The 25,008-nt window shown below is 45.8% G+C and overlaps 1 protein-coding gene across 3 annotated transcripts in view; it reads right to left on the bottom strand.

The window, feature by feature from the left end:
* Positions 1–4,376: 4,376 nt before the first annotated feature.
* Positions 4,377–25,008, bottom strand: part of CARHSP1 (calcium regulated heat stable protein 1) — a 63,038-nt gene continuing 42,406 nt past the window's right edge. For all 3 annotated transcript variants that reach the window (XM_083152015.1, XM_083152016.1, XM_083152014.1), the window contains 3 exons: positions 11,864–12,067; positions 10,230–10,352; positions 4,377–5,116 (listed from right to left, as the gene is read on the bottom strand). In XM_083152015.1, the coding sequence (XP_083008141.1) occupies positions 4,954–5,116; positions 10,230–10,352; positions 11,864–12,054 (477 nt within the window). In that variant the 5' untranslated portion in view covers positions 12,055–12,067 and the 3' untranslated portion in view covers positions 4,377–4,953. The remainder of the gene's footprint in view (positions 5,117–10,229; positions 10,353–11,863; positions 12,068–25,008) is intronic.

The following is a 25,008-nucleotide window of genomic DNA, read 5'->3' as shown; positions in this document are numbered from 1 at the left end:
ATTTCATCCATACAAAATATGGTACTTGTTTCCTAGCACGGCGCCCATCGCATACCGTACTTAGTGGTGTGCGATGCAATATTCCCGTTAAATTAACAGGAGTGCTTGTACAATGAAATATTGCATAGCATTGCATGCCAGCAAATGGCATGCGATTTTTAATTGCACAATGTTAAATGCACCACCATTGTCAACGCCAACCCCACTATCCAACGCCAACCCAAAGTGCACGAGTGGTGGTGGTACGCGTCCTCCGACCTTTTCATACCCCCACTATCCACGTCGGTGTGGCGTTGATTTTAGATAGTGTGGCAAGCCACCGAGCCTGAAGCGTGGCGAGCCCCGCGAGGGGACGCGGAATACATGTAAAGTAATCCGTGTGCGCTCGCCACTCTTCGGGCATGGTGGCTCGCCACACTATCTAAAATCGACTCCACGCCGACGTGGATAGTGGGGGTATGAAAAGTTCGGAGGATGCGTACCGCTGCGATCGCCATGCTTCAGGTTGGCATTGAAAGTGGGGGTGGTGTTGACAATGGGGTGCATTTAACATTGTAGGCACCCATCAGGGTGCTTGTACAATTAAAAATGGAATCGCATTGCGATGCGATTGTATAAGATGCACTTCGATCAAAAATTGGGGGGCCGTGCTAGGAAACAATTACCCAAAATATAATTTTTTTGAGCTGCAGAAAAATCCTAACAGCAATACAAAATATATTAAATATTGGACATATAAATACTGGGATGTGAGAAATAGTTTCATGCAGTTATTAGAAGGGACAGTTATTATTTCATAGTTGTATATAGACCGGCATTGCGCCAGTGGTTAATGTGCAGCACCTCCAATAAATCCCTTCCATTCGTGAAGGACAACACAATAGAATACAACAAAAATATTATTGGAGTGCGCAAGATCTGTATATATGTATAGTGCCACTCGTATATACTAGCAATTCAAATCTAATAAAGATATATAAAACTTTCTTCACGTGTCCATCGCAGCACTTAATTCACAATGAGATGCAAAATCCAATGTACAGGATAGCCTTTTATTGAGAGAAATACCCAACGAGTTTCGTCCAAACAACTTCATCAGGGGTAAAGCAAATCGTGGATCGTATAATTATGATCCAGACATCAGAAAATGTGCTTTATAGTACATTGAAGTTCAAAGAATCCAGAAAAATCTGCCAGAATTTATGCTAATATGATGAGATTGTGTGTGCCGAACCCTTATGAATATTTAATTGCACACAATGAAGTAATTATCTTCTATGATGAGACAACTATCCCAGTGAGACCACAGTGTCAATAGCAGCCATTTAAAATCAGAGAAACAACAGGAATTTTAGCAGCGCTTGACAGTGAGTGACACTAAATGGTAAAAAATGTAACAATTTATTAAACAATTAAAATACAGTCTAAATAAAGATAAAAACATATCCACATAATAATGGGGGCAATAGGGGGGCAAGTGTTGGTAGGACTGAAATGGTGAGGAGGACCAAGTGGTAATATGACCTGCTCTGATCCGTGAAGTGAGTCCCGATGGAGTACAGTCCAAGATTGTCTGGAAAATCGCTGGAGGGATCGGTCCTTAAAGGTGTTGAAGTGGGACCAATCTTAAACATCAACCAGTAGTGCGAAAGGTGGTTCCAGTGGGGATGTATACTTTCCAAATCGGGTGGTTGGATGAAATAAAACGGCAATCAGAAGAATAGGCAGGAGATGGTCCAAAGTGCACTCAGAGTCCAAACCAAGGTGAGGGGGGAGTTGTTAGCACTTCAACACCTTTAAGGACCGATCCCTCCAGCGATTTTCCAGACAATCTTGGACTGTACTCCATCGGGACTCACTTCACGGATCAGAGCAGGTCATATTACCACTTGGTCCTCCTCACCATTTCAGTCCTACCAACACTTGCCCCCCTATTGCCCCCATTATTATGTGGATATGTTTTTATCTTTATTTAGACTGTATTTTAATTGTTTAATAAATTGTTACATTTTTTACCATTTAGTGTCACTCACTGTCAAGCGCTGCTAAAATTCCTGTTGTTTCTTCGTATTTTCTAAGGGTTGACCACCCCTTATCCTAGCAGCTGCTTTTTAAGAGGGCCACTCTGGTACTAGCGCTCTATTTTTCAACCCAGGTTGAACCTTTCCATTTGATTTAAAATCAGAGACTCTGGATGTGAATCGATTTGATTTTGTTTATACTGTATATAACTGATGTGAGCATTTGATGACAACCGATTGGACTCCTCAGAATTTAACTACACCTTATGTCCATTAAGGTGAATTACCAGTTGTCTCATAACTTAGGCAAAAGTTGATTATTATGCTAGTATGATGATTTGCTGCCACCTCATCTGATGACTGTAAAAGTCCATACACACTTACCACTTATCAGCTTAACGTGTCGTGCCTGACATCATGAGAAAAGAGAGAAAAGTATGTCCTTGATATGGTGCACCTAATCATTAAAATTTTACTTTTATTAGGTAATTGTCAAAATGGCTGCGAAATATAAAAAACACATTTAATACAAAGTGATATAAAGACACAACAAAGACAATTTAGTGTTAAAAAGAAGGTGGCGAGCAGGTGGCACACTGTACTAAACAATTTAAATTAACACAGTCTCAATTAGGGATGCCAATCCCAGGACATTTTTTCAATCCCGGGATTCGGGAGTGAAAAATGCTAAATCGCGGAATTCCCGGGATTGGCATTCTTAATGATAAAAAATGCCCTGCCTGCCCACTACTTACTTACAGTGGGAGCCGGGTATGCTGAGTGGGCGGGCTGCTGGCTGGGTTGCCGGCGGGCTCATACGGCAGGGTGGCCGGGAAGGTTGGGTGGGCGGGCATCACGCTGCGCATTACAGCACTGCCGGCCATGGGAGAAGCCGGGCAGCGTCTGAGCGAGTGCTCAGACGCTGCCCAGAATTAGACTGCATTTTGGGGGCCAAATCCCGGGATTGGCCACCCTAGTCTCAATGACTGTTTTTTGTTAGTTGTGAATTTGCTTTACTGTGGTGTATGATTTGTTCAAACTTATTTCCCTTAATAATGGCTAAATAGCCTGGGAGTTATTTGCAATGTTTTGAAACATTATTCATCATATTTTATTGCAGGGAAAAACTTGTAACAATTGGTTGCAAGTGTTGAGTTTGAAGAGTGACAGTTTGAATAGGTGTATTATGAATTTTAGTCTCTAAATTTTCATTTGATTGATAGAAGGTATACTGATATAAAAATTCAGTTAAAGGTTAATTTTTCAATATCAATGTATGCCCCGTAATAGGTATAGTATGAATTTAACCAAATGAAAATAGGACTGCTGTTAGTATTAATCCCAGATCACACTGGGTTCAACTTCACCCACTAATATTATAGGGCGTGTAATACAGCTATAGAAACGGCTCTAGACAGCATTATAACATCCAGAGCTGCCTGCATGACTCAAATATCATTGATTAAGTCGGAATATTTAATAAGCACCCCAAATGGTTAATGGCTCCTAATGTAGTAGATGAGCCATTTAACTCAGTTATGCTTTTACGTATACACCAATTACCAGACACACGGCAGGCGGCACTTTATCAGTGCAGAGCTGCCCGTGTGAATGTCAATTGATGCAATGTGTCGAGATTGGAATATTTAGCTCAATTAGCTGTCGGCTTCTAGTATATGAAGCCGAATGATTGTGTATAGAACATGCGGTGAGTAACAAGGTTTTATAGCCGGTTGCTGTACACACGGCAGGCAATGCCTTAACAGCACAGCTTTGCCCGTTGTTCGCACTCTATCTCTCGCTGTGTACAGGTACGGTGCTGAACGCTCACAGTGAGTGCAGCGTTCGCCACCTAAATAGCGTGCCTGTCTTCTCTGCTATACTTGATTATTGCTACCACAGATAACACAATATTTCACATTAATTCACATATATAAGTAACAGTTTCAGTGTGCCACAATGCAAGCACACCGGTATTCAGCGTGAACTTCGCAGAGTAGCTTTTTCAAAGGCCAGTGTTGTCTCATAACTTAGGCAAAAGTTGATCATTATGCTATTATGACGTTTTTCTGCCACCTCAACTGATGACTGTAAAAGTCCATACACACTTACCACTCATCAGCTCAACGTGTCATGCCTGACATCACCACTGAGCAGCCCTTGCATGTGCCTGTCTAGTTGTAATGTCCGCCACCAGCAGCCTCTGCAGCAAGTGTATTGACTGCCCATACCCAAGCTCAAAGCACTGATATTGTTTTTTGTTACTTTAATAATAAAAGTGTAAGTTTATTCATACTCCATTGGTTACCATATGTCAAACTATTAATCCACATACAAGAGTAGAAGACAAAAGAATGGTGTAGATATTTAAACTTTATTAAAGACATTTAAGTAACAATCTGAAAGACTGGTCGACATAAGAACATAACTTTTGTAGTATATTGTATAGAATAAGAAGATTTTTAATGCACAAGATGTATGTACCAATAATATGGTTCACTACTGCAGTTACCTCTCTCCCCAACTATGGGTTAAAAACAGTAGGTATGCATAACAATGTTATATAGAAATATACTATACAAAAGCCAAATTGTTGTAATTCAAAATCTAAGTGTAGCTGCATATTTTTACAGTAGAACACTGCCAATTAAATTGTAGCCCTGATATTCTGTATAAAAATAATGGCATTGCAAAAAAAAAACAAAAAAAAAATTGCTTACTGGATTACAACACTATTCTCATGGATACTTAAATTCAATTCTTGTTGAATCCTAAAAGGATTTGAATTAATTCTACTGCAACAATGAATGCATTGAATTCTGCTGATGGATAACCAGTGCGCAAAAGATAAAGAATCAATAGTAAAACAATAAATGTAAAATAAAACAAAAAAAAAAACAACGTGTGAATGGAAGTTGATGGAGTTATGTATTTATGATGTGATTATATGACCAGACCACGTTTCGTGCTTTGATCCAGGAGCCAAATGGATGATTCTAACTTCTACAGCTTGAGGTTTCTCATTTTTGGGTGGAATAGTACAAATTTTGTAAGTGACTTCATCTCCTTCTACAGGAACATACTCTCCTTCAATACTGTTGAAGTGAAAGGACAGAAATAAAGGCATTGTGGGTAAATACATTTCAAATTCTTTACCTTCATCCTCAATGCTTTGCAACATTGTTTCACAAACTCTGACCTCATGGAACCATAACAATGGAATAGATGTATAAAGCAGTGATAGGAGTAGAGGTGCGTGCTATGACAATCAGCTGCTACATTTGTTTTTATAGAATGCACTTGATACATGGTTACATCAAATCTGATTGGTTGCAATGCCATGGCACACTTCTCCACTCATCATGGCTTGATCCATCTACATCAATGTGTTACCAAGGTATACTCAGTAATTGGTACCAACTGTAGATCTACTGTGATAGTAAATTAATACAAACTTGCTCCAGCTAGAAGAAAACATGCACTGTTATGGTTCCAAGAGGAAGGCGTTCAAAAAATATATTACAACATACATTTTCACAATGAGCAAAATTACAGATCAATGGCTACTTATAAAAGCACAGACATATGTTTACTATACGTAGAGTGATTAGACAAGAAATCAACTTAAAATGGAATAGATTTAGATATAAAAATTACATACACCATCCAGCCATAACATAAAAGCCACTAACAGATTAAGCAAATAACTCATTAACTTGTCACAATTAGTCTCAAGGACAGTGATTTATTAGGCAGCAAACTGAGTATCCTCTTTGGCCAGGGTATTAAACCTGTAGAAGTTAACAAACATGTTCTTCCCAGACCAAGTAGCAGCTCTGCAAAGTTCAATGGTCGAGACTCCACGGGCAGCCATCCACTAGGAGCCCACAGACCTAGTCGAGTGGGCCTTAACAGAATTCAGAACAGGCAATGCCGCCGAATAAGCTTGCTGAATAGTCAATCCTATCCAGCGAGCAGCCGACTGCTTTGAAGCAGGACAAGCCCTTTTGTGAGCTTCATACAACACAAAAAGGGAGTCAGACTTCCTAGTCCCAGCTGTCCTTTTAAGATAACTCTTTAAACCATGGACAACATCCAAAGATTTAGGAATGTCCAAGGAACCAGATTGAACTGGAACCACAATCAGCTGGTTAAGGTGAAACGCCAAAACCTACAGTCAAGTCCTGAGCTCTGCTCTGTCCTCGAAAAACGAAATAGGCAGACTTACATGACAAAGCCCCAAATTTGGAGACCCATCTAGCCAAGGCCACGGCCACAAGCATGACCACTTTCCATGTATTATTATTATTATAATTTTATTTATAAAGGCGCCACAAGTGTTTCGCAGTGCCGTACAAAGGAACAGTACAGGGACACAAAACTTGGCATTACATTGAATAAATAACAAAAATAGTATAAATAAAGAGCGCCACAGTTCAATACACATTACAACTTAAATATAAGTAGTGAGGACTCAATTAACATACAACTAGAGGCTTGAGGTCAATGATGGAGAGGAGTATGCAGACGAAGATGTTCACTGAGTGTTTGAGTATAGGAGAGCTGTGAGTGAAATGTGAAGAGAAGAGGGCTTTGACAACAGGAGGGAAGAGGGCCCTTCTTGGAGGAGCTTACAATCTAGTAGGAAGGGGAGGTGGGTGCTGGCTAGATAGCAGGATGTAAACAGGCAAGGGGTCGGAGAACAAGCTAGTTTATGCAGTGGAAGGGTACGCTTTGATGAATAGGTGAGTTTTCAGTGCCCGTTTGAAGCTTTGCAAGGTCGGGGAGAGTCTAATGGAGCGAGGGAGTGCGTTCCACTGAAGGGGTGCAGCACGGGCAAAGTCCTGTACTCTAGCATGGGAAGCAGTGATCAGGGTGTAGGAGAGATGATAGTCGTCGGCCGACCATAGAGGGCGGGAGGGTGTATGAATGCAGATGAGGTTAGAGATATATGGAGCAATGGAATTAGAGATGGCCCTGTATGTGAGTGTGAGGTGTTTGAAGAGGATTCTGTAGGGGAATGGGAGCCAGTGCAGATTTTGTTGAAGGGGAGTGGCAGAATTAGAGCAGTGGGAGAGGAAGATCAGCCTGGCTACAGAATTGAGGAACTGCTCTGTAGTTCCTCACACCAGGAGGACTGCAGAAAAGTAAAAACCACCGACTGGTCCAGGGTTGCCGACCCTCCCGGAATTACCGGGAGTCTCCCAAAAATGCTGATATCTGCACATTGATTGAGCCCAAACGCAGCCCCCCATTTCCATTCCAACCTGCAGAAACTGGAGGAACCGACCCAGTCTGTAAACCTTAGGAGAACAACGTCTCCCTTTACACATATCTCTTCCAAATCCAATGATAGTGTCTGGACATTAGCAGCTTTCTAGCCTGAATCATGGAAGGGATGTTTCCTGGAATACCCTTCCTGGCTCAAGCTCCAGGCCGACAAACAAAGCCGTTGTAAGTCTGGATAAACAAACAGCCCTTGCTGAAGAAGATCCCTTCTCAGCAGGAGAGGCCAAGGTTCGTCCACAGACATGGCCAGAAGATCGGCGTACCATGCATTTCGTGGCCAGTCCAGGGCAATCAGAATTTCTTGCACCCTCCCCCTTCTGATCTTGCGGAGTACTTGGGACAGCAATGGAATTGGAGGGAACAAGTATACCAGCTGGTATGACCAAGGCGTGTACAGTACATCCACCGCCGCCTCAGGGTACCTGGCGCAGTAAAGCTACAGCTTCTCGTTGAGCTGGGATGCCATCGGATCTTCTGATTGGAAGGAGAGACTCGTGGCTTGACCACCTGAAACTGTACCCCTTGGGTTACAGCTCCCCAGCCTCTTAGGCTCGCATCCATTGTCCCTCCTACAGGTGAGACTATTGAAGCCACCACTCCAGAGAAAATCTGGCCTGAGGGGAGAGCCGTATCAACCGATGCATATGCAGTTCGGAGCCTGATCATTTGTGCATGGAGATCCTATTGAAAACTCCTGGAGTGGAAACACTCGTATTGGATGGCCTCGTAGGATGCCACCAACTTTCCAACAGGCAAATAAAGAGATGTACTGAGACCTGGTTCGAGTCAGTACCACTCCCTGAATGGACGTAGCTCTGTCCGGCGAAAGAAAGATCCTTTGGAACATGGTGTCCAGAATCATTTCCAGAAAGGAGAAGTCTCTGGGTAGGCAGCAGGTGAGACTTCTGATCATTTAGAAGCCACCCATGTCAACAGAGTGGTAAAAAAAAAGCCTTTATAAAAGGAGATCGTCCGCTGCAACCACAGCAGCAGCATCATCTCCGCCATTACCTTTGTGAACACCCTCGGTGCTGTAGACAGCCCAAAAGGTAGGGCAGGGAACTGGTAATGATCTTCCAACACGGCAAACCACAGGTATGCCCGGGTGGGTTGGCCAGATCGGGATGTGCAGCTACGCATCCCGGATATCCAGAGAGGCCAGAAATTCCTCCCCTTTCAGGCTGGAGATTACAGAATTAGGTGCAACGAGCCATCCAGCTTCGGCACTACAAATAGGTTTGCGTAATAACCCAGACCTCTCGGGTTAATTTTGTTGTATATTTTTGGTTTATGGGAGGAAACCGGAGAACCCGGAGGAAATCCACGCAAGCATGGGGAGAATATACAAAGTTTGCACAGTTAGGGCCATGGTGGGAATCGCACCCATAACCTCAGCGCTGTGAGGCAGTAATGCTAACCACTACACCATCCGTTTGTGGGAGGAAACAGGAGAACCCGGAGGAAATCCACGCAAGCATTGGGAAAATATACAAAGTTTGCACAGTTAGGGCCATGGTGGGAATCGCACCCATAACCTCAGCGCTGTGAGGCAGTAATGCTAACGCTAACCACTACACCATCCGTGCTGCCCAACATACTATGTTTTTTCATTGACAAAAGGAGTGTCTCTAATCCAGGGTTGCTGACCCTCCCGGAATTACCGGGAGTCTCCCGAAAATCGGGTCCCCTTCCCGGCCCCCCGGAAGGGTGGACAACCCTCCCGGAATCAGGGACACCCCCACTGAGCCCCCCGATCGCGGCATTTAAATGCCGCAATCCGCGGGTCTCAGAGGGGGGCGGAGCTAAAATGACACACTCATGCCATGTTTAGCCCCGCCCCCTCAATGGAGATCAGCAATTTTGTCCATTTACCGTAATGGGGGCGGGGCTTAATGACGTCACAGCCAAGCCCCGCCCCCGAACGGGTAATGAAAGTCTCCTCTCCGGGAGCATTTGAAAGTCGGCAACCCTGCTCTAATCATACAATAAATATCATCGAACATTAAAATAGTAGGAGAAAAAAAAAAGTATTCTGGTAATAAGGGTTTTAGTACTGCGCTCTACCTTGATTGGTGTGTGTTGGTGCAGCAATTTCTGGGTCCTGTAGAAATGCGCACTAGGTTGGTGGCCCACTGGGGGTCAGGCAATTCCCTGTTGTGGTGGGATTTAGGTCTGTGTGATATGGTTAAGTTGCCAATTTGCTCGACTGAGTATCTATAGGGTGTAATTTATAAAAGACAAAACAGGCAGAAATGTATAATGCATAATGACATTTATTGCTCAGCGACAGGTACAACCATGTTGCAAAAACGGAGTCCTATATTACTGGCAATAGGGCAAAGTAAATGGTGGGGGTGGGGGATAACAAAGGGGTGGTTGTTCGTGGTCGGAGACCCTTTGTCATTATGCATTATACATTTCTGCCTGTTTTGTCTTTATAAATTACACCCTATAGATACTCAATAGAGCAAATTGGCAACTTAACCATATCACACAGACCTAAATCACAATACAACAGGGAATTGCCTGACCCCCAGTGGGCCACCAACATAGAGTGCGCATTTCTACCCCCTATCCAGAAAAAAAAGTATATTACCAGTCAGACCATGTTAACACTCTGATGTATACAATGTGTGGGACACCATCTCCTCAGTCTGAATATTGTAATACAGATGTAGCCAAGTTCAGCTTTGCCGCAATGCGAAAGCGGTTGCCAAAAATGTGCCTTTGAATGGGCCGTACACATGTGTATGTCATTGTATGGCCATAGATACGAGTTGCGATCATGGAGTACAAATACTGGCAATGAGTTTGCCAGTATATATACATTGCACAGACAATGAGTGTGGTTACATGTGTAACATGAATAAGCTCAGATAATCCAAGTCACTGCTATTCCTGCAAGGTTACAGCACTTACTCAGAGATATGTAGAAAGATATCTGGTCCTCCGCCTTCAGGTATTATGAAGCCATGTCCCTTAGAGCGAGAGAAGCATTTGCAGACACCCTTGTACACCGGACCTTCAGAGGCCCGCACAGTGCTGTACAAAAGAAAGAATATTAATAAGAATATGGAGGCAGAACATTTTTAAACCTTTCGATAATAGAGCAGTTACAATGTAGTATGAAGGCCCCCATACATCGAGGCGATTTGGTCTGATTTCGGCCGATTGTGACCAATCGGCCTGTTAAATCGGACCAAATCGCCTCTCCCTGACATGCAGTCGGGTCTGATGCGCGGTCCCGTGCGCATCGGACCCGACTAGGTGGTCGGACTGGCTGGCCGTCCGACCACCCGTTCTGGGGCGGGCGGGAAGCAGGGACGCATGCGATCCCATCACAACGGATCGCATGTGTCCCTGCCGCTGGGAAGGTTCCGGCGGCTAGCACTGTCGGGTGTCCGTACACTGCTGCGAGACGTCGCAGGCAGTGTATGGGCACCTTGAATCTTTAATACTAGTGTGGATCACAAAATTATATATTATATATATAAAATGTCTTAACATTTCTGTACCTGCGCAGCATTCTAACCTGGAACTATGTCCTGGTTGCAAAGGCTCTTCATTTACACTCTGGGCGAGATGTACTAAAGGGAAAATGCGGTAAAACCCCCGTTTTACCGCATTTTCCTATGTACTAAAACCCGTTCGCAGCGATATCGCAGGGCAGGGCATCGCCACCTTTGGGTGGCGATACCCTATAGAAGCCTATGGGCTTCTTTTCGCCGCGTCGCCACAACCCCGCCGCCTCGCCGACCTCCCCTTTCCCCCCTCCCTTGGGCTTACCTTCTTGCAGGTCCTCCTGGACCCCGGAAGGTAAGCCCTTACTCCCCCTAGCAACGCAGCCGGACGTCCTTCCGGCTGCAGGGGGGAGGAGGAAGCGCCGGGGACAGCTTGCTTAGCTGTCCCCGGCGTGAAAGCAGCAGAAGCTGGCTGGGAGGTGACGGAGACCCCCCGCAGACCACAGTACAGGTATCGCGGGGGGGGCTCCGTCACCGCATCGCGATGCCAGCCGCATATGTTAGTACATATGCGGCGGCATCGCGGCGGGGGGCGCGAAGGGCGGCGATGTATTTTAATACATCCCGCCCTCTCTCTGGTGCAGTACACCAAGGGTTAAAAGCATTTCACCACAGCAGCCACCGGATCTGTGCCCAGTGCCTAGCCGCAGGAGCTGCCTGGTCTGCGGGCACACTCATTAACACTTCCCTGGTGCAGGGGTTAACAGCAGGCTGCAATAGCTGGCAGACATGTTCTTGGCTGTGGTGCATACAGTACATAGCATTAAAAAAAAAAACACTGTTTATTATTTTGACTATATTCTTTGAAATATATTTTGGAGACTTTAAATGTTCAAAAGAGATTTAAATATGAGATACGTTTCTTAACTCTTAAGTACAGTGTAAAAATAAAGATGGACAACATTTTTCAATCATATAAATAATCAGTATCTACCCTGCATGCAAAAAATATAATACTTAAAAAAAAAAAAAAAAATGAATCTCCCCTTGTAGCACACAACATTGCTAGGCCAATGTGAAAGTACTACTCACGCAGAGAATGTTCTTGTACGTCTAGTTGGGAGGGGGCTGGGAATGAAGTGTCCTCTCATGGGAGATGGAGAACGATCCCTAGTATTACGAATTTCTGGTAAATTAAGGGTCTTTGGTGATTGCGGAGATTGAGGAGATATTTGGGAATCGCTGGAGGGGCCACTAACAGGTGATGTTGAGTCGGATGACATTTCTGCTCCTTATCTGCAAGAAATAGAGAACAAATCATTTACACCTATTTGCTTTAGTCATCACTTACAATTATTAATCTACTGTCTATCAACAGCTTACGTGTTGACATTTCTAAATATTTATATGCAGGTGGTCGACATTGCATCACACATGTCTACCAACAAATAATTGCATGTAAGTCTACATGCATATTAAATAGCTACTCCATTAACATTGTCTTTATACAAAACACATGATTTCATTTAAGATGTAGAAATCAGTCCATTCTCTTCAAATATTCAAACGCAAGTATTTTCTATTCTGCTGTTTAATGACTTTCACATATAAACAAAGGTTGCCACGGTGATGCTAGTAGAAAACTGAAGAAAAGATGTACATTAAAGGTGGGGTACTCGAAAAGCTGTTCTAAAGCCCACATTAGATGTATTCAATAATCCAGTGATGAAATCTCCCAGAACCCTTTTCTAGTCTTCCTCTTCTGTAATTAAAGGGGAAGCTAAACTTCAGTGAGTTCTAGTATTCAGTCAGTAAAGGTGGCCATACACACGCAGATTTATCTGTAGATTTGTCTGGTTGGAACAAAAACATGGTTATGGATGAGAGCAAATGACAGTTGACCATTTGCTTGGAAATGCTGGAAAACTGACTGTGAAGGAATTGCATTGGCGATAAGTGAATTGTGACATCCTCTACTCCACAGTAATTAATGTACATTTTAGCCCTATTGTTCCCTATGTATGTCTGTATGTCCCAGGACTTTATTCATGTAAGCATTATACCATTGATGCCATTTGCCCGTGCCCTGACAGGAAAAGGGTTATCATAAACTGTCCTCCCAAAAGGCAATCTCCACAGGGGGTGATCCAATTACCCTGCTATTTTGCTGCTATTTACAGGAAAGAGATAGCAGAGGAACCATCTCCACAGGGGGGTTTACAATTCTTTGTAAACCTCTGGGCTCTAGCAGACTTTGTGGAACCAGACACAGCAGGGGTTGGGAGCAGCAGTTGGACAACTGTGGATTGAAGGTGGGATATGCCTTATGCTTGAATCCACCAATCAGGAAATTGGGCAACCCCACAGATTATGCGATCACCGTGGGAATTTGAAATGTTTTAAAAAGTGTTTTTTGGTCAGACCAGGAGAGCTGAAGGAGAAGAGAGGAGGAAGGAGGTTAGTCGCAGTCTTAAGGTTCAGAGGTATGCTCTACCTGTGTCTTGTGGAACGCCTCATCCTCGCTTCTGTGGAGTTGCCAGTGTTTTGTGGACTTATACAGTTTTCTGCTATCACAGCTGTGTGGACAAGTGATAGTTTGCCCTGTGGAACTGATCTGGGACTGTGACTATACAAGGACTGTCTGTTTGGGCCTGCTACCTGAATATCTTTCTACTCTGCAATTTACCTTTGCCACTGTTTATTGTCTATTTGTGCGTGCTGTGAAAAATAAACCATTCTTCTGGTTTCATCTGCTCGGTGTCTGAGTGATTGAGGAATTCGTACCCTCACATTTGGCGGCAGCAGCGGGACCACTCAGACACCAACCTTCGAGCAACGAGTCATAAACACCTCAGGGAATGGATCCAGCACCACTATGCTACCGATACAGCAAAAAGGATCAACTGCAGGATCTGTGCCGTACGAGGCAGATTGAGTTTGAGGCATTGGACACCAGAGCAGCATTAATGGCAAAGCTGGCACAATGGGACCAAGAACACCCTGGACAGGAGGACGATGAGGACCCCGTCCTAGAGCGGAACGAGGTGCAGGGGGCCAACAGGACAAATGCTTCAGGGGCTGCGCTGCCTGTTGGAAATGCAGATCAGTTGCAGGACTTGCTGGCAGCTCTGGGACAAGGAGCCTCAGTTTTGGGAGCTGCATTGGGGTTGCAGTCCTCTATACCCACTACGGCAGCATCAGTAAGCCAGGTGGCCAGGCTGAGATATAATGACATCCCACCTTTTGATGATGCCGGTTCGGATATTGATACCCATTTGCAGATGTTTGAATCTGTTATGACTTTGCATGGAATTGAGGCAGCAGAGTGGCCTCGATTTCTGTTCCCCAGTCTGAGAGGAAGGGCTCTGGAAGCATTCCATGCCCTGAGCCCAGAGCAGGTGCTGGTATATGAGGAGGTACGAAGTGTCCTGCTTGCTAGATATGCGGTGACTGCTGAATCATACCGTGTGAAGTTTCGCACCATAACCCGAAAAGGCGATTCTTCATTTACAGAGTTTAATAACCTGTTGCGGAGGAACTGTGATAAGTGGCTGTCCGTGAAGCAGGCCCTTACTGTAAAAGATATTAAAAATGCTTTTATCTTGGAGCAGCTGCTGAACAAGATGCCTCTTGAGATCAGAGAATGGGTAGCAGATCGGACCCCTACCACCCCCGAGAAAGCGGCACAACTAGCGGACGAGTTCACAGCTAACAGGCCTCGGTGGAGAGGGACCAACATCGAGGAAAAGACTAATCTCCGACGGGCCCAGCCAGATCGGGATCTACCGGCGGCCCCCCAACGCCCAGCTCCACAGCCCCCCAACCCCCGGCCTTGGGGACCCGAGCTACCAGGAGCCCGTCGCTGCTACAACTGTGACAAGGTGGGTCATGTCCGCCGAGATTGCCCCCGGGGAAGAGGACCATTTCCAGGTGCCCGACATGCCTTGCCTCGAGTAGCTGTGTGCCAGGAACCATCATTTGGGGGAGGGGGAGGGGAGTACTGTCCTGATGCGCCAGAGGCGGAGGAAGTAGTATACCAGGTGGAGGTGGTAGCAGCTATTGGAAAAGCCACCCCGGATAACATGAAGCCACATCTACAGCCTGTAAAAGTTAATGGGAAGGAACTGCAGGGGTTAAGAGATTCGGGTGCCTCCATCACCCTTATCCGCCCAGAATTAATCCCCCCCTGCCAACTACTGAAGCAACGGAAAATTAAGATCTCCATGGCAGGGGGGCAGATCACTGTCATCCCCATGGCCCGGGTACACTTGGATTGGGGTCAGGACTCTGGGGAAGTGAACGTGGGACTTCTGGAAGGGCTCCCCACCCATGTTATTCTAGGAAATGATTTGGGTGGTGGATTGGCCAGTTGTTTCGTGGGAGCTATCACCCGGAGCCAGTCACAGGCTGGAGAGATAGCACCTGAGGGCCCTCTCCCGCCAGCACCAGGAATTACTGCTACAGCCCCTGAGCCACCGCCGGTGAGTAACATGGTACCAGACTTGCTTGACTGTGACGTGAATCTGGGGGAGGTAGATAGAGTGGAATTTAGGGAAGCCCAACAAACAGATCCGTCCCTAGCTAGCCTCCGCAGGGCAGCAGGACGGAGTGATTGGGGAACTCAGGAGGATCGCATTCAGTGGGAGGAGGGGAGACTGTACAGGGTGCCAGCAAAAGCAGACCCATTAGAGCCCGAAGTCCCTAGGAAACAGTTAATTGTTCCCCAGCAGTACCGTGCGCGATTGCTAGCACTTGCCCATGACATCCCCTCAGCAGGCCATTTAGGGATTCGTAAAACCCGGGCCCGACTGCTGCGGCACTTCTTCTGGCCAGGAATAAACCAGGAGGTAAGACAGTATAGAGAGTCATGTGGGGTCTGTCAACGCCTCGGGGGACCCCCACGTCGTGTCCCCCTACAACCCATGCCTGTGATCAGTGAGCCATTCAAGAGAGTGGCCATGGACATTGTTGGGCCTTTTAAGAAACCGAGCAGAACAGGAAAGAAATACATACTGACTGTGGTTGACTATGCGACTAGGTACCCAGAGGCGGTGGCGCTGGCATCCATAGATGCTGAGCATATTGCCCAGGCTCTCATGGATATCTTTAGTCGTGTGGGATTTCCCGAAGAAGTGGTCACCGACCAAGGTGCGCAATTTCAAGGGGACTTACTGCAGACCATATGGGCCAAATTTGGGGTCCATCCCTTTCGCACTACTGCCTATCACCCCCAAACAAACGGATTGTGTGAGCGATTTAATGCGACCCTTAAGCAGTTGCTACGGGCATATGCTGAATCAGAGGGGGGAGACTGGGAGAAATCCTTGCAACAGCTTCTATTCGCATACCGCGAAGTAAGGCAAGATTCTACCGGGTTCTCCCCTTTTGAGTTACTATATGCCAGAAGGGTCCGGGGTCCTCTCGACTTAGTCAGGGAAAGCTGGGAAGGATCATTCCAGGAACCGGAGGTTCCGGTCTTAGAATATGTGGCCCAAATGAGGGAGAGACTGCAAAGGCTAATGCAGCTTGCGCATGACCATATGCTGGAGGCACAGGGAAGGCAGTGCAAGTATTACAACCAGCATGCACGTGAACGGGAGTTGGAAGTGGGTCAGAAAGTGATGGTACTGGTACCTGTACGAAAGCACAAGTTACAGGCGACCTGGGCAGGGCCATATACTGTAGTGGACCGACAGGGGCAGGTAGATTATATCATTGCCCTAGATCAAACCGGGAAGCGGGTGGGCACCTACCACATAAATAGATTAAAAAAATATGTCACCAGGGAAATAGGGGCTGTGGCAATCTGCTGCCCACCAATGGATGACCCAGAGACTGACCCCATCCCTGACATTCTGGCAGCAACCAAGAAGGATGTGGGGGTGGAGGCCGTGCCCATAGGCACACAGTTAACTGAAACCCAGACCCGACAAATGAGGGAGGTTTTGGAGCTAGTGGGGCCTCAGTTCACTAGCAGGCCAGGACGCACTCATGTAGCAGCCCATCATGTCGACACCGGAGCAACTCGGCCCATTAGGCAACCAGCATATCGGCTGAATCCCGAGGTGCTCAATATGATGAAAAAAGAGGTAGACGAAATGCTGGCGCTTGGGGTCATTGTGCCATCAAATAGTCCCTGGGCCTCCAGCGTGGTCTTAGTGCCCAAGAAGGATGGGAGTACACGCTTCTGCGTGGACTATAGGAAGCTGAATGAGGTGACAGTGACAGACGCATACCCCATGCCCCGGGTAGATGAGCTGTTAGACAGGTTGGGGATGGCTCGCTATGTGTCCACCCTGGACCTTAGCAAGGGGTACTGGCAGATACCCCTTACCAGAGAGGCACAGGAGAGGTCAGCGTTCAATACCCCATTTGGGCTTTTTGAATTTACTGACATGCCCTTCGGGATGAAGAATGCCCCTGCCACCTTCCAGCGTACAGTAGATCGCATACTGACAGGGTGTCAGGAGTTTGCCCAGGCCTACCTGGATGATATAGCAATTTTTAGTGAGACCTGGGAGGATCATCTGCAGCATGTAGCCCAGGTTTTAGCAGAGATTAGCCAGGCAGGGTTGACAATCAGACCGGATAAGTGTCAGATGGGGATGGCAGAGGTGCTGTACCTTGGCCACAGGGTTGGGGGAGGCCGTATTCGTCCAGAACCAGCAAAAATTGAGGCCATTCTGAAGTGGCCTCACCCCACTAACCAAAAACAGGTACGTGCCTTCCTGGGCACAGCGGGGTACTATCGTAAATTTGTTCCTCAGTACAGCACCATTGCCAAACCACTGACTGACCTAACGACCAAAAAGTACACCCGAAACATTGACTGGACCCCTGACTGCGAGCAGGCTTTCTCCCAGCTTAAGGACATCTTGTCCCGGTCCCCAGTGTTAGCCGCCCCTGACTTCCGCCGGCGGTTCATTGTGCAAACAGATGCTTCAGCTTGTGGAATAGGAGCTGTGCTAAGTCAAATAGGGGAGGATGGGTGTGAGCACCCAGTTGCCTTTATTTCCCGAAAACTAGTTGCCCGCGAGATAGCCTACGCCACCATTGAAAAGGAGTGCCTAGCCATCGTCTGGGCACTAAAGAAGTTGCAGCCCTATGTGTATGGGCGTGAGTTTTCAGTGGTAACAGATCATAACCCCCTTAGTTTTCTACAACGTACAGCTGGAGACAATGGACGGTTACTGAGGTGGAGCTTAGCCCTACAACTGTACAACTTCTCTATTTCTCACAAAAAGGGTAAAGATCATGGAAACGCGGATGGCCTATCCCGTCAGCAGGAACCAGACCCAGTGCCACCTAACACCAGGAGACCAGCCCTTGCCATTACCCAGGACACCAGGAACATGGACTAAAATGTGGGGGAGGAAATGTGAAGGAATTGCATTGGCGATAAGTGAATTGTGACATCCTCTACTCCACAGTAATTAATGTACATTTTAGCCCTATTGTTCCCTATGTATGTCTGTATGTCCCAGGACTTTATTCATGTAAGCATTATACCATTGATGCCATTTGCCCGTGCCCTGACAGGAAAAGGGTTATCATAAACTGTCCTCCCAAAAGGCAATCTCCACAGGGGGTGATCCAATTACCCTGCTATTTTGCTGCTATTTACAGGAAAGAGATAGCAGAGGAACCATCTCCACAGGGGGGTTTACAATTCTTTGTAAACCTCTGGGCTCTAGCAGACTTTGTGGAACCAGACACAGCAGGGGTTGGGAGCAGCAGTTGGACAACTGTGGATTGAAGGTGGGATATGCCTTATGCTTGAATCCACCAATCAGGAAATTGGGCAACCCCACAGATTATGCGATCACCGTGGGAATTTGAAATGTTTTAAAAAGTGTTTTTTGGTCAGACCAGGAGAGCTGAAGGAGAAGAGAGGAGGAAGGAGGTTAGTCGCAGTCTTAAGGTTCAGAGGTATGCTCTACCTGTGTCTTGTGGAACGCCTCATCCTCGCTTCTGTGGAGTTGCCAGTGTTTTGTGGACTTATACAGTTTTCTGCTATCACAGCTGTGTGGACAAGTGATAGTTTGCCCTGTGGAACTGATCTGGGACTGTGACTATACAAGGACTGTCTGTTTGGGCCTGCTACCTGAATATCTTTCTACTCTGCAATTTACCTTTGCCACTGTTTATTGTCTATTTGTGCGTGCTGTGAAAAATAAACCATTCTTCTGGTTTCATCTGCTCGGTGTCTGAGTGATTGAGGAATTCGTACCCTCACACTGACAAACTGTCACTCATCCATAACTAGGTTTTTGTTCCAACCAGCCAGATCTGAAGATAAATCTTACTAGTGTATGGGCACCTTTAGATTACCCTATGAGCACTAATGGCAATTAAGTCTTAAGGCCCTCATACACTAGCCGATTTTGGTCAGATTTCAGACAGATCAGTCGGATCTGGCCGAAATCGGACCAAAATCGGCTAGTTTTGATGTCCCCTCAGATCCGATGCGCGGTCCCGTGCGCATCGGATCTGCGTCGGGTGGTCGGACCTGCTGCGCGTCCGACCACCCGACTTGGGACCTAGTGGGGCGGCGCGGCGGTAGAGGGAGCAGGGGGGGCTGGGGACGCTGCGGGGGACACAGGCGGCATAGAGCCGGGCAGGGGGAGCCGGCGGGAGCTGTCAGTACGGAAGGAAAAAAAAAAAGCCCATACAATGAATGGGTAGCCTGTGATTGGCTGAGCGCTCTCTCAGCCAGTCAGCAATTGGCTGAGAGAGCGCTCAGCAGCCAATCACAGGCTGCCCATTCATTGTATGGGCTTTTTTTTTTCTTCGGTACAGACAGCTCCCGGCTCCCCCTGCCCGGCTCAGCTGTAAGTAATTGCCGCAGCTGTGTCCCCCGCAGCGTCTGTCCCCCCAGCCGCCTCAATGTCCCCCTGCCCCCTGCTCCCTTCACATTGCAGCTCCCCTGGAGTTGCAAATGATACATCGCATGCGATGTATCATTTGCAAAACTTGGCACATCAAGTGCCAAATCATGTGTCCCCCTCCCGGGGAGCTGCAGGGGGGAATCAGGTCCGACTTGTCCTTAGGACAAGTCGGACTAATGTATGGGGGCCTTTAGAGGGATATTCAATTAGGTGCCGTTTTTAGACAGCCAGTGTCATAAAACTCATGGATCAGCAAATTACTTGCCGATCCCAGTATTTCAGTTGTTTATAAAAAAAAGTAAACGGCATCAAAAAGGACTAACAACTGTCCCAAAACAGCTGCAACTGACTAGCAAAGTAAAAAAAAAAAAGACAATATAACACACACACACACACACACACACACACACACACACACACACACACACACACACACACACACACACATATATATAGAAAAAACCGTAGTGCAGGTGGCGCTGATGATTTTCAAGTCTCTAATGAGTCCAGCAATGTTAGCCCTTTAAACAAAGAGGCACAGAAGTTTCACCAAAGTCCAATGATATAGACTGCAGCTCCCTCAATTGGAAAATGACCAAGCATCCAGGGTCAGGACGTATGAATCTAGAGAAAATATAGAACAGAGGGGCGCTCCATGGTGCATGTAAACGATATATTTATTATGGAGGAACAAACACTCCTTAAAAAGGATAAAAGCAATTGCTCGTACCAATAAAAGAACAGTGTGGGCTGGTTACCACATGATAAAACAAACAATACCACGGCAAATCTGCTCCAACCGCATCTCCACTGGCATCAGGTCGACAGGGACTCGCAGACGCTGGGTTGCGCCGACAGGACTCGGAAACCGGAGGCCGGGGACACAGGCAGAAGACAGCGCCGGGACACAGTCAGCACGGGTATCACTGACCAAGCCCTAACATGTTTCGTCAGAGACTTCGGGCCCTCTGACGAAGTCTCTGACGAAACATGTTAGGGCTTGGTCAGTGATACCCGTGCTGACTGTGTCCCGGCGCTGTCTTCTGCCTGTGTCCCCGGCCTCCGGTTTCCGAGTCCTGTCGGCGCAACCCAGCGTCTGCGAGTCCCTGTCGACCTGATGCCAGTGGAGATGCGGTTGGAGCAGATTTGCCGTGGTATTGTTTGTTTTATCATGTGGTAACCAGCCCACACTGTTCTTTTATTGGTACGAGCAATTGCTTTTATCCTTTTTAAGGAGTGTTTGTTCCTCCATAATAAATATATCGTTTACATGCACCATGGAGCGCCCCTCTGTTCTATATTTTCTCTAGATATATATATATATATATATATATATATATATATATATATATATATATATATATACATATACATACATACATACATACATACATACATACACACACATTCATGATTTAGCCCACCTAAATGGTGAGAATTTCCTAATAAAGTAAGATCGCACGGATTTGGACAGGATCATCATATGCTCCTTTAGAATTATAATCTTCTGTAACAATTATGGAGATGGGTGCAAGCTCCTGGTACTTCTTATTCTTAAGACTATGCTGCTAGTTATACTGCTGGCAGATAGTCTTTCATCCTGATGCAAAAACTCAGAATTGGTGGCCATAGAATAAGTCAGGGGTGCCCAATCTTTTTCAAATCACGGCACCCTAGTGTATCAGAATTTTTCCACGGCACCCCTAGGCCCCCTAAAAATATATAAAGTTAAATATATTGTGTTTATATGTGCTTCTTAGGTTCAGTTATGTGTTAAAGGGCTTGATTTGCTTCTGATTGGCAGCCACCAGCACTGGTTTTGTCCATAAATAATTGATCATAAATAGTTTGAATTGGTCCTGCACCACCAACACTTGGCACCCCTGCAAGTGTCCCAAGGCACCCCAGGGAGCCACAGCACACAGTTTGGGAACCACTGGAATAAGTCAAGAACAATTTATAAATACACAAACCATAAATTTCTTACATAAACAATTTCATTTTGGCACTTCTAAATCACTGAATGTTGCTCCCTCAGGCGCATCTGCAAGCTTACTATCTTTAAGGAAATTGATACACAAGTGCTACCTATTACATAATGGTCCACCAGATTGCAAAGCTTCTTGATGAGCTGTATGATATAACCACACAGCAATGTTAACCAGGAGAAAGGGAAATTGAAAGCAAAAGTAAATGAGGATATGTTTGCACTGTATAGCTCAGTGATCGCTAACCCATCGATTGCGAGCTACTGATGGCTCACTGCAGCAACCAAGGTAGCTCGACCACTGCTGACTGCTCCATCAGAAAGCCTGCCCGCACGGTCTCGGAGGAGACAGATGAGAGGCATAATGTGTCCGGGGCATTATGGTGTGAAGCATTTTGTATCGGGCACTACAGTGTGTAGTATACTGTGTAAGGAGCAGTTTTCACCTAGATTCTTAAAAAAATAATAATAATAATAATAATAATTTAAGCGCTTCAGGAGATTTAATTTATAAAAAAAAATAAAAAAACACACAACACAAGAAAATAGATAATTTACCATTTTCTCCTCGGGTGTGGTATGGGACTCAGACAGTCATTATCCTGACTGCCCGGAGTCAGACAGCATGGCGAGCGCAAAAAAGCCCCTTGCGGGCTCGCTGCGCTCTCCACGCTCTCTACGCGAGCCACCTATTCCATTCTCCCTCTATGGGGGTCGTGGACCCCCACAAGTGAAAATAGCGGGTGGTCGTCGGGCACCCGGCTGTCGGCGTTTTGACAGTCGGGATCCCGACGTCGAGTAAATGACTGTCGGGAACCCGTCCGGCACCCTTTCTCCCCATCTGCCTAATGGTAATTATTTATGCACTGAAAGTGAAGCTACAAATTTAAGAATAGATTCAAGTGATTACTGAGTATATAGGGAATATAAGAATTTTACTACACAGTTTTTGCCAAACTCACATTCAAGTATACTGTATAGAAAGTGTTCATTCTATTTTTCTCCTATCAGCACAGATATGCAAAGACAGATCAAATGCCAAACAATATTTCTCTTAAAACAACTTGCCTAAAATTCACCACCTATTACCAGTAGAAGCCACCATAATACATATGCAAAGAAAAATAAAATACTTCCTCCTTTAAGGCCAGATGGCTGACAGGCACGGTCTAGCTCAGCAGGTAATAGCGTGATATTTACAATGTCAACATTGGCAAAAGGATACAAACAATTGGCAATGGCCAACACATGAAAAGGTCAACATGAGCATTTTCTACAATGGTTTTAATTTTGTGGACCCACTATCATCCATGTGGATTGGGAACAGTAAAGTGAGCACAATGCAGTGGTAATGGAGTGAGGCACCAGGCCCAAAGCGCAGTAAGCGAAGTGGGCCATGCAAGGGTACATTGTACATTGGGGATCCACATGCTCAGATGTCAACACTGACCAAAAAAACCCACATTTCATTTGTCGACCTTTTGTTGTGCCAACCTTCTTCTGTCAACCTAATGACTGTTGCCTTAATGGTGTGGTATAGCGCATATCCCATTCATAACACCTGACTTTATACTTACAGATGGAGCCTCTCTTTCAGCCGGGGGCTGGCGATAGAGCCGCCAGCCTCCACTATCCGCCAGAAGTGGGCTCACGTGCCCCATTCCAATGGAGCTCTCCGTTGCTCCCCGCAGCCCCCCTAACCCTGCCAGTCTCCCTGAAGCGGAGACGGGCAGAGATTCCGCAACCCACCACCGAGTGATGGGGACATGCGTGCGTACATGCGCCCCCCCGTCAGATGGAGCAGCTCTCCGCCAGCGGAGGGGATCTGGCAAGGGCTGGAGATGTAAATACAAAGGTGACCAGTGCAAAAACAAATTGAACAATGGATACAAATCAAATTTGCAACAAAAACAGAGAGTTGCAATATATCTCTGCCACTGTTATAATTGCATCAGTGTCCACTCTTGCAACTGTCTTTTTTATTTACTATGTACGGTAAATCACACTCTTTCTTGTATTTTTCTTTGCTCATCTATGTATTGTCAGGCACTGTGGAACCCTTGTGGTGCCATATAAATAAATGATAATAAAAATGTATGAGAGGCACTATCTGTAGCACGGACATTGCAGGAAAACAACCACCATTTTAGAGGGGTCAGCAAACCTTTACTCACCACTTAGTCGCGCATGTTGTACCAAACACCTGGTCTTTGCTACACTTTCTGCAACTAGCAGCAGGCCCCACATTGAAGGCCATTGTGTCTTGTATTTTCAACAGTCATATACAAAGTTGGTCCTTTACAAATGTTCTGACCCAGTCAGTCATTCAGCTTGCCCTGCTCAGACCTCCTAACACAATCTGAATTGCCACAGTCCTATCACCTGGCCGCTTGCTGGATTTAGGAGTACAGGTAACATCTTTCTCTGCTATATAGAGAAATCACTTCTTGAAGTGACTGAAGGATGCTATACCCTGTTCCCATGTAAACCAGGATTCTGGACTACACCCATGTTGTAAGCCTGAAAATGGGTTCTCTCAGGATCCAAGCCATCTTTAAACTCCTTGAGCTGTGGCACACAACATTTAATGAATATTAAACTGCCAATACTACATTCAATGCTGTTATTATTCTGCATGGGAACATTATTACACAAATAAAAGGCCAGAGCCCTGACCATGGATGATTCTCATTACAACAACACATTTAGAGTGGGTGGTGTGACTAGGACAAATGACAACAAAAATCTGTATAATCCTTTTTCTCTATTGAATTACAGAAGCTCCAATGAAAATGTACAATGAGTCACACTGTAACAAATGCTGATTGATGGATTCAGCTGACAAGAACGCAGTTCAGTCAATGCAACGGATGACTGTAGATTATTAGAATGAAACAACAAAGTAAACTGCCTGGTATTACATTTTATTCAGTAAATATACAAAGGGGTAAGTAGTGGGAAGGGAGAGTGATAAAACAAAGCCAAGTTAAGTGCAAAAATACAATTCTCTTCACTAATAAGCATAACTATTATATGATTTTTTTTAAATGTGGATTTATTATGCAGGGCTGTACAATGGGAAATTATATACAGCAAGATGACCAACTAACAGGGGGGGGCTATAAGGGAGTTTTGCTATAAGGGAGTGTTAAAACTGTGGCAAGGCATGCTGGGATTTGTAGTTTCACAATATCTGGGGGGCCACAGTTTGAAGACCCATGGTATACAGGGTGTTCTAGCACTGCATCCTCTTTCTCTGCCAAAAACTGCTTCACAGAGAGCCGTGTTGGCTGATGTGTTGTACTGACGGAAGATGAAACCATTTTTGTGGCCTCCTTCCAATTCATTCCAGCAAAGTTTCT

Source organism: Crinia signifera, chromosome 7 (genome assembly GCF_055691185.1).
Source record: "Crinia signifera chromosome 7, ASM5569118v1, whole genome shotgun sequence".
Taxonomy (NCBI): Eukaryota; Metazoa; Chordata; class Amphibia; order Anura; family Myobatrachidae; genus Crinia; species Crinia signifera.
This window is presented reverse-complemented; position numbering and strand designations above follow the sequence as displayed.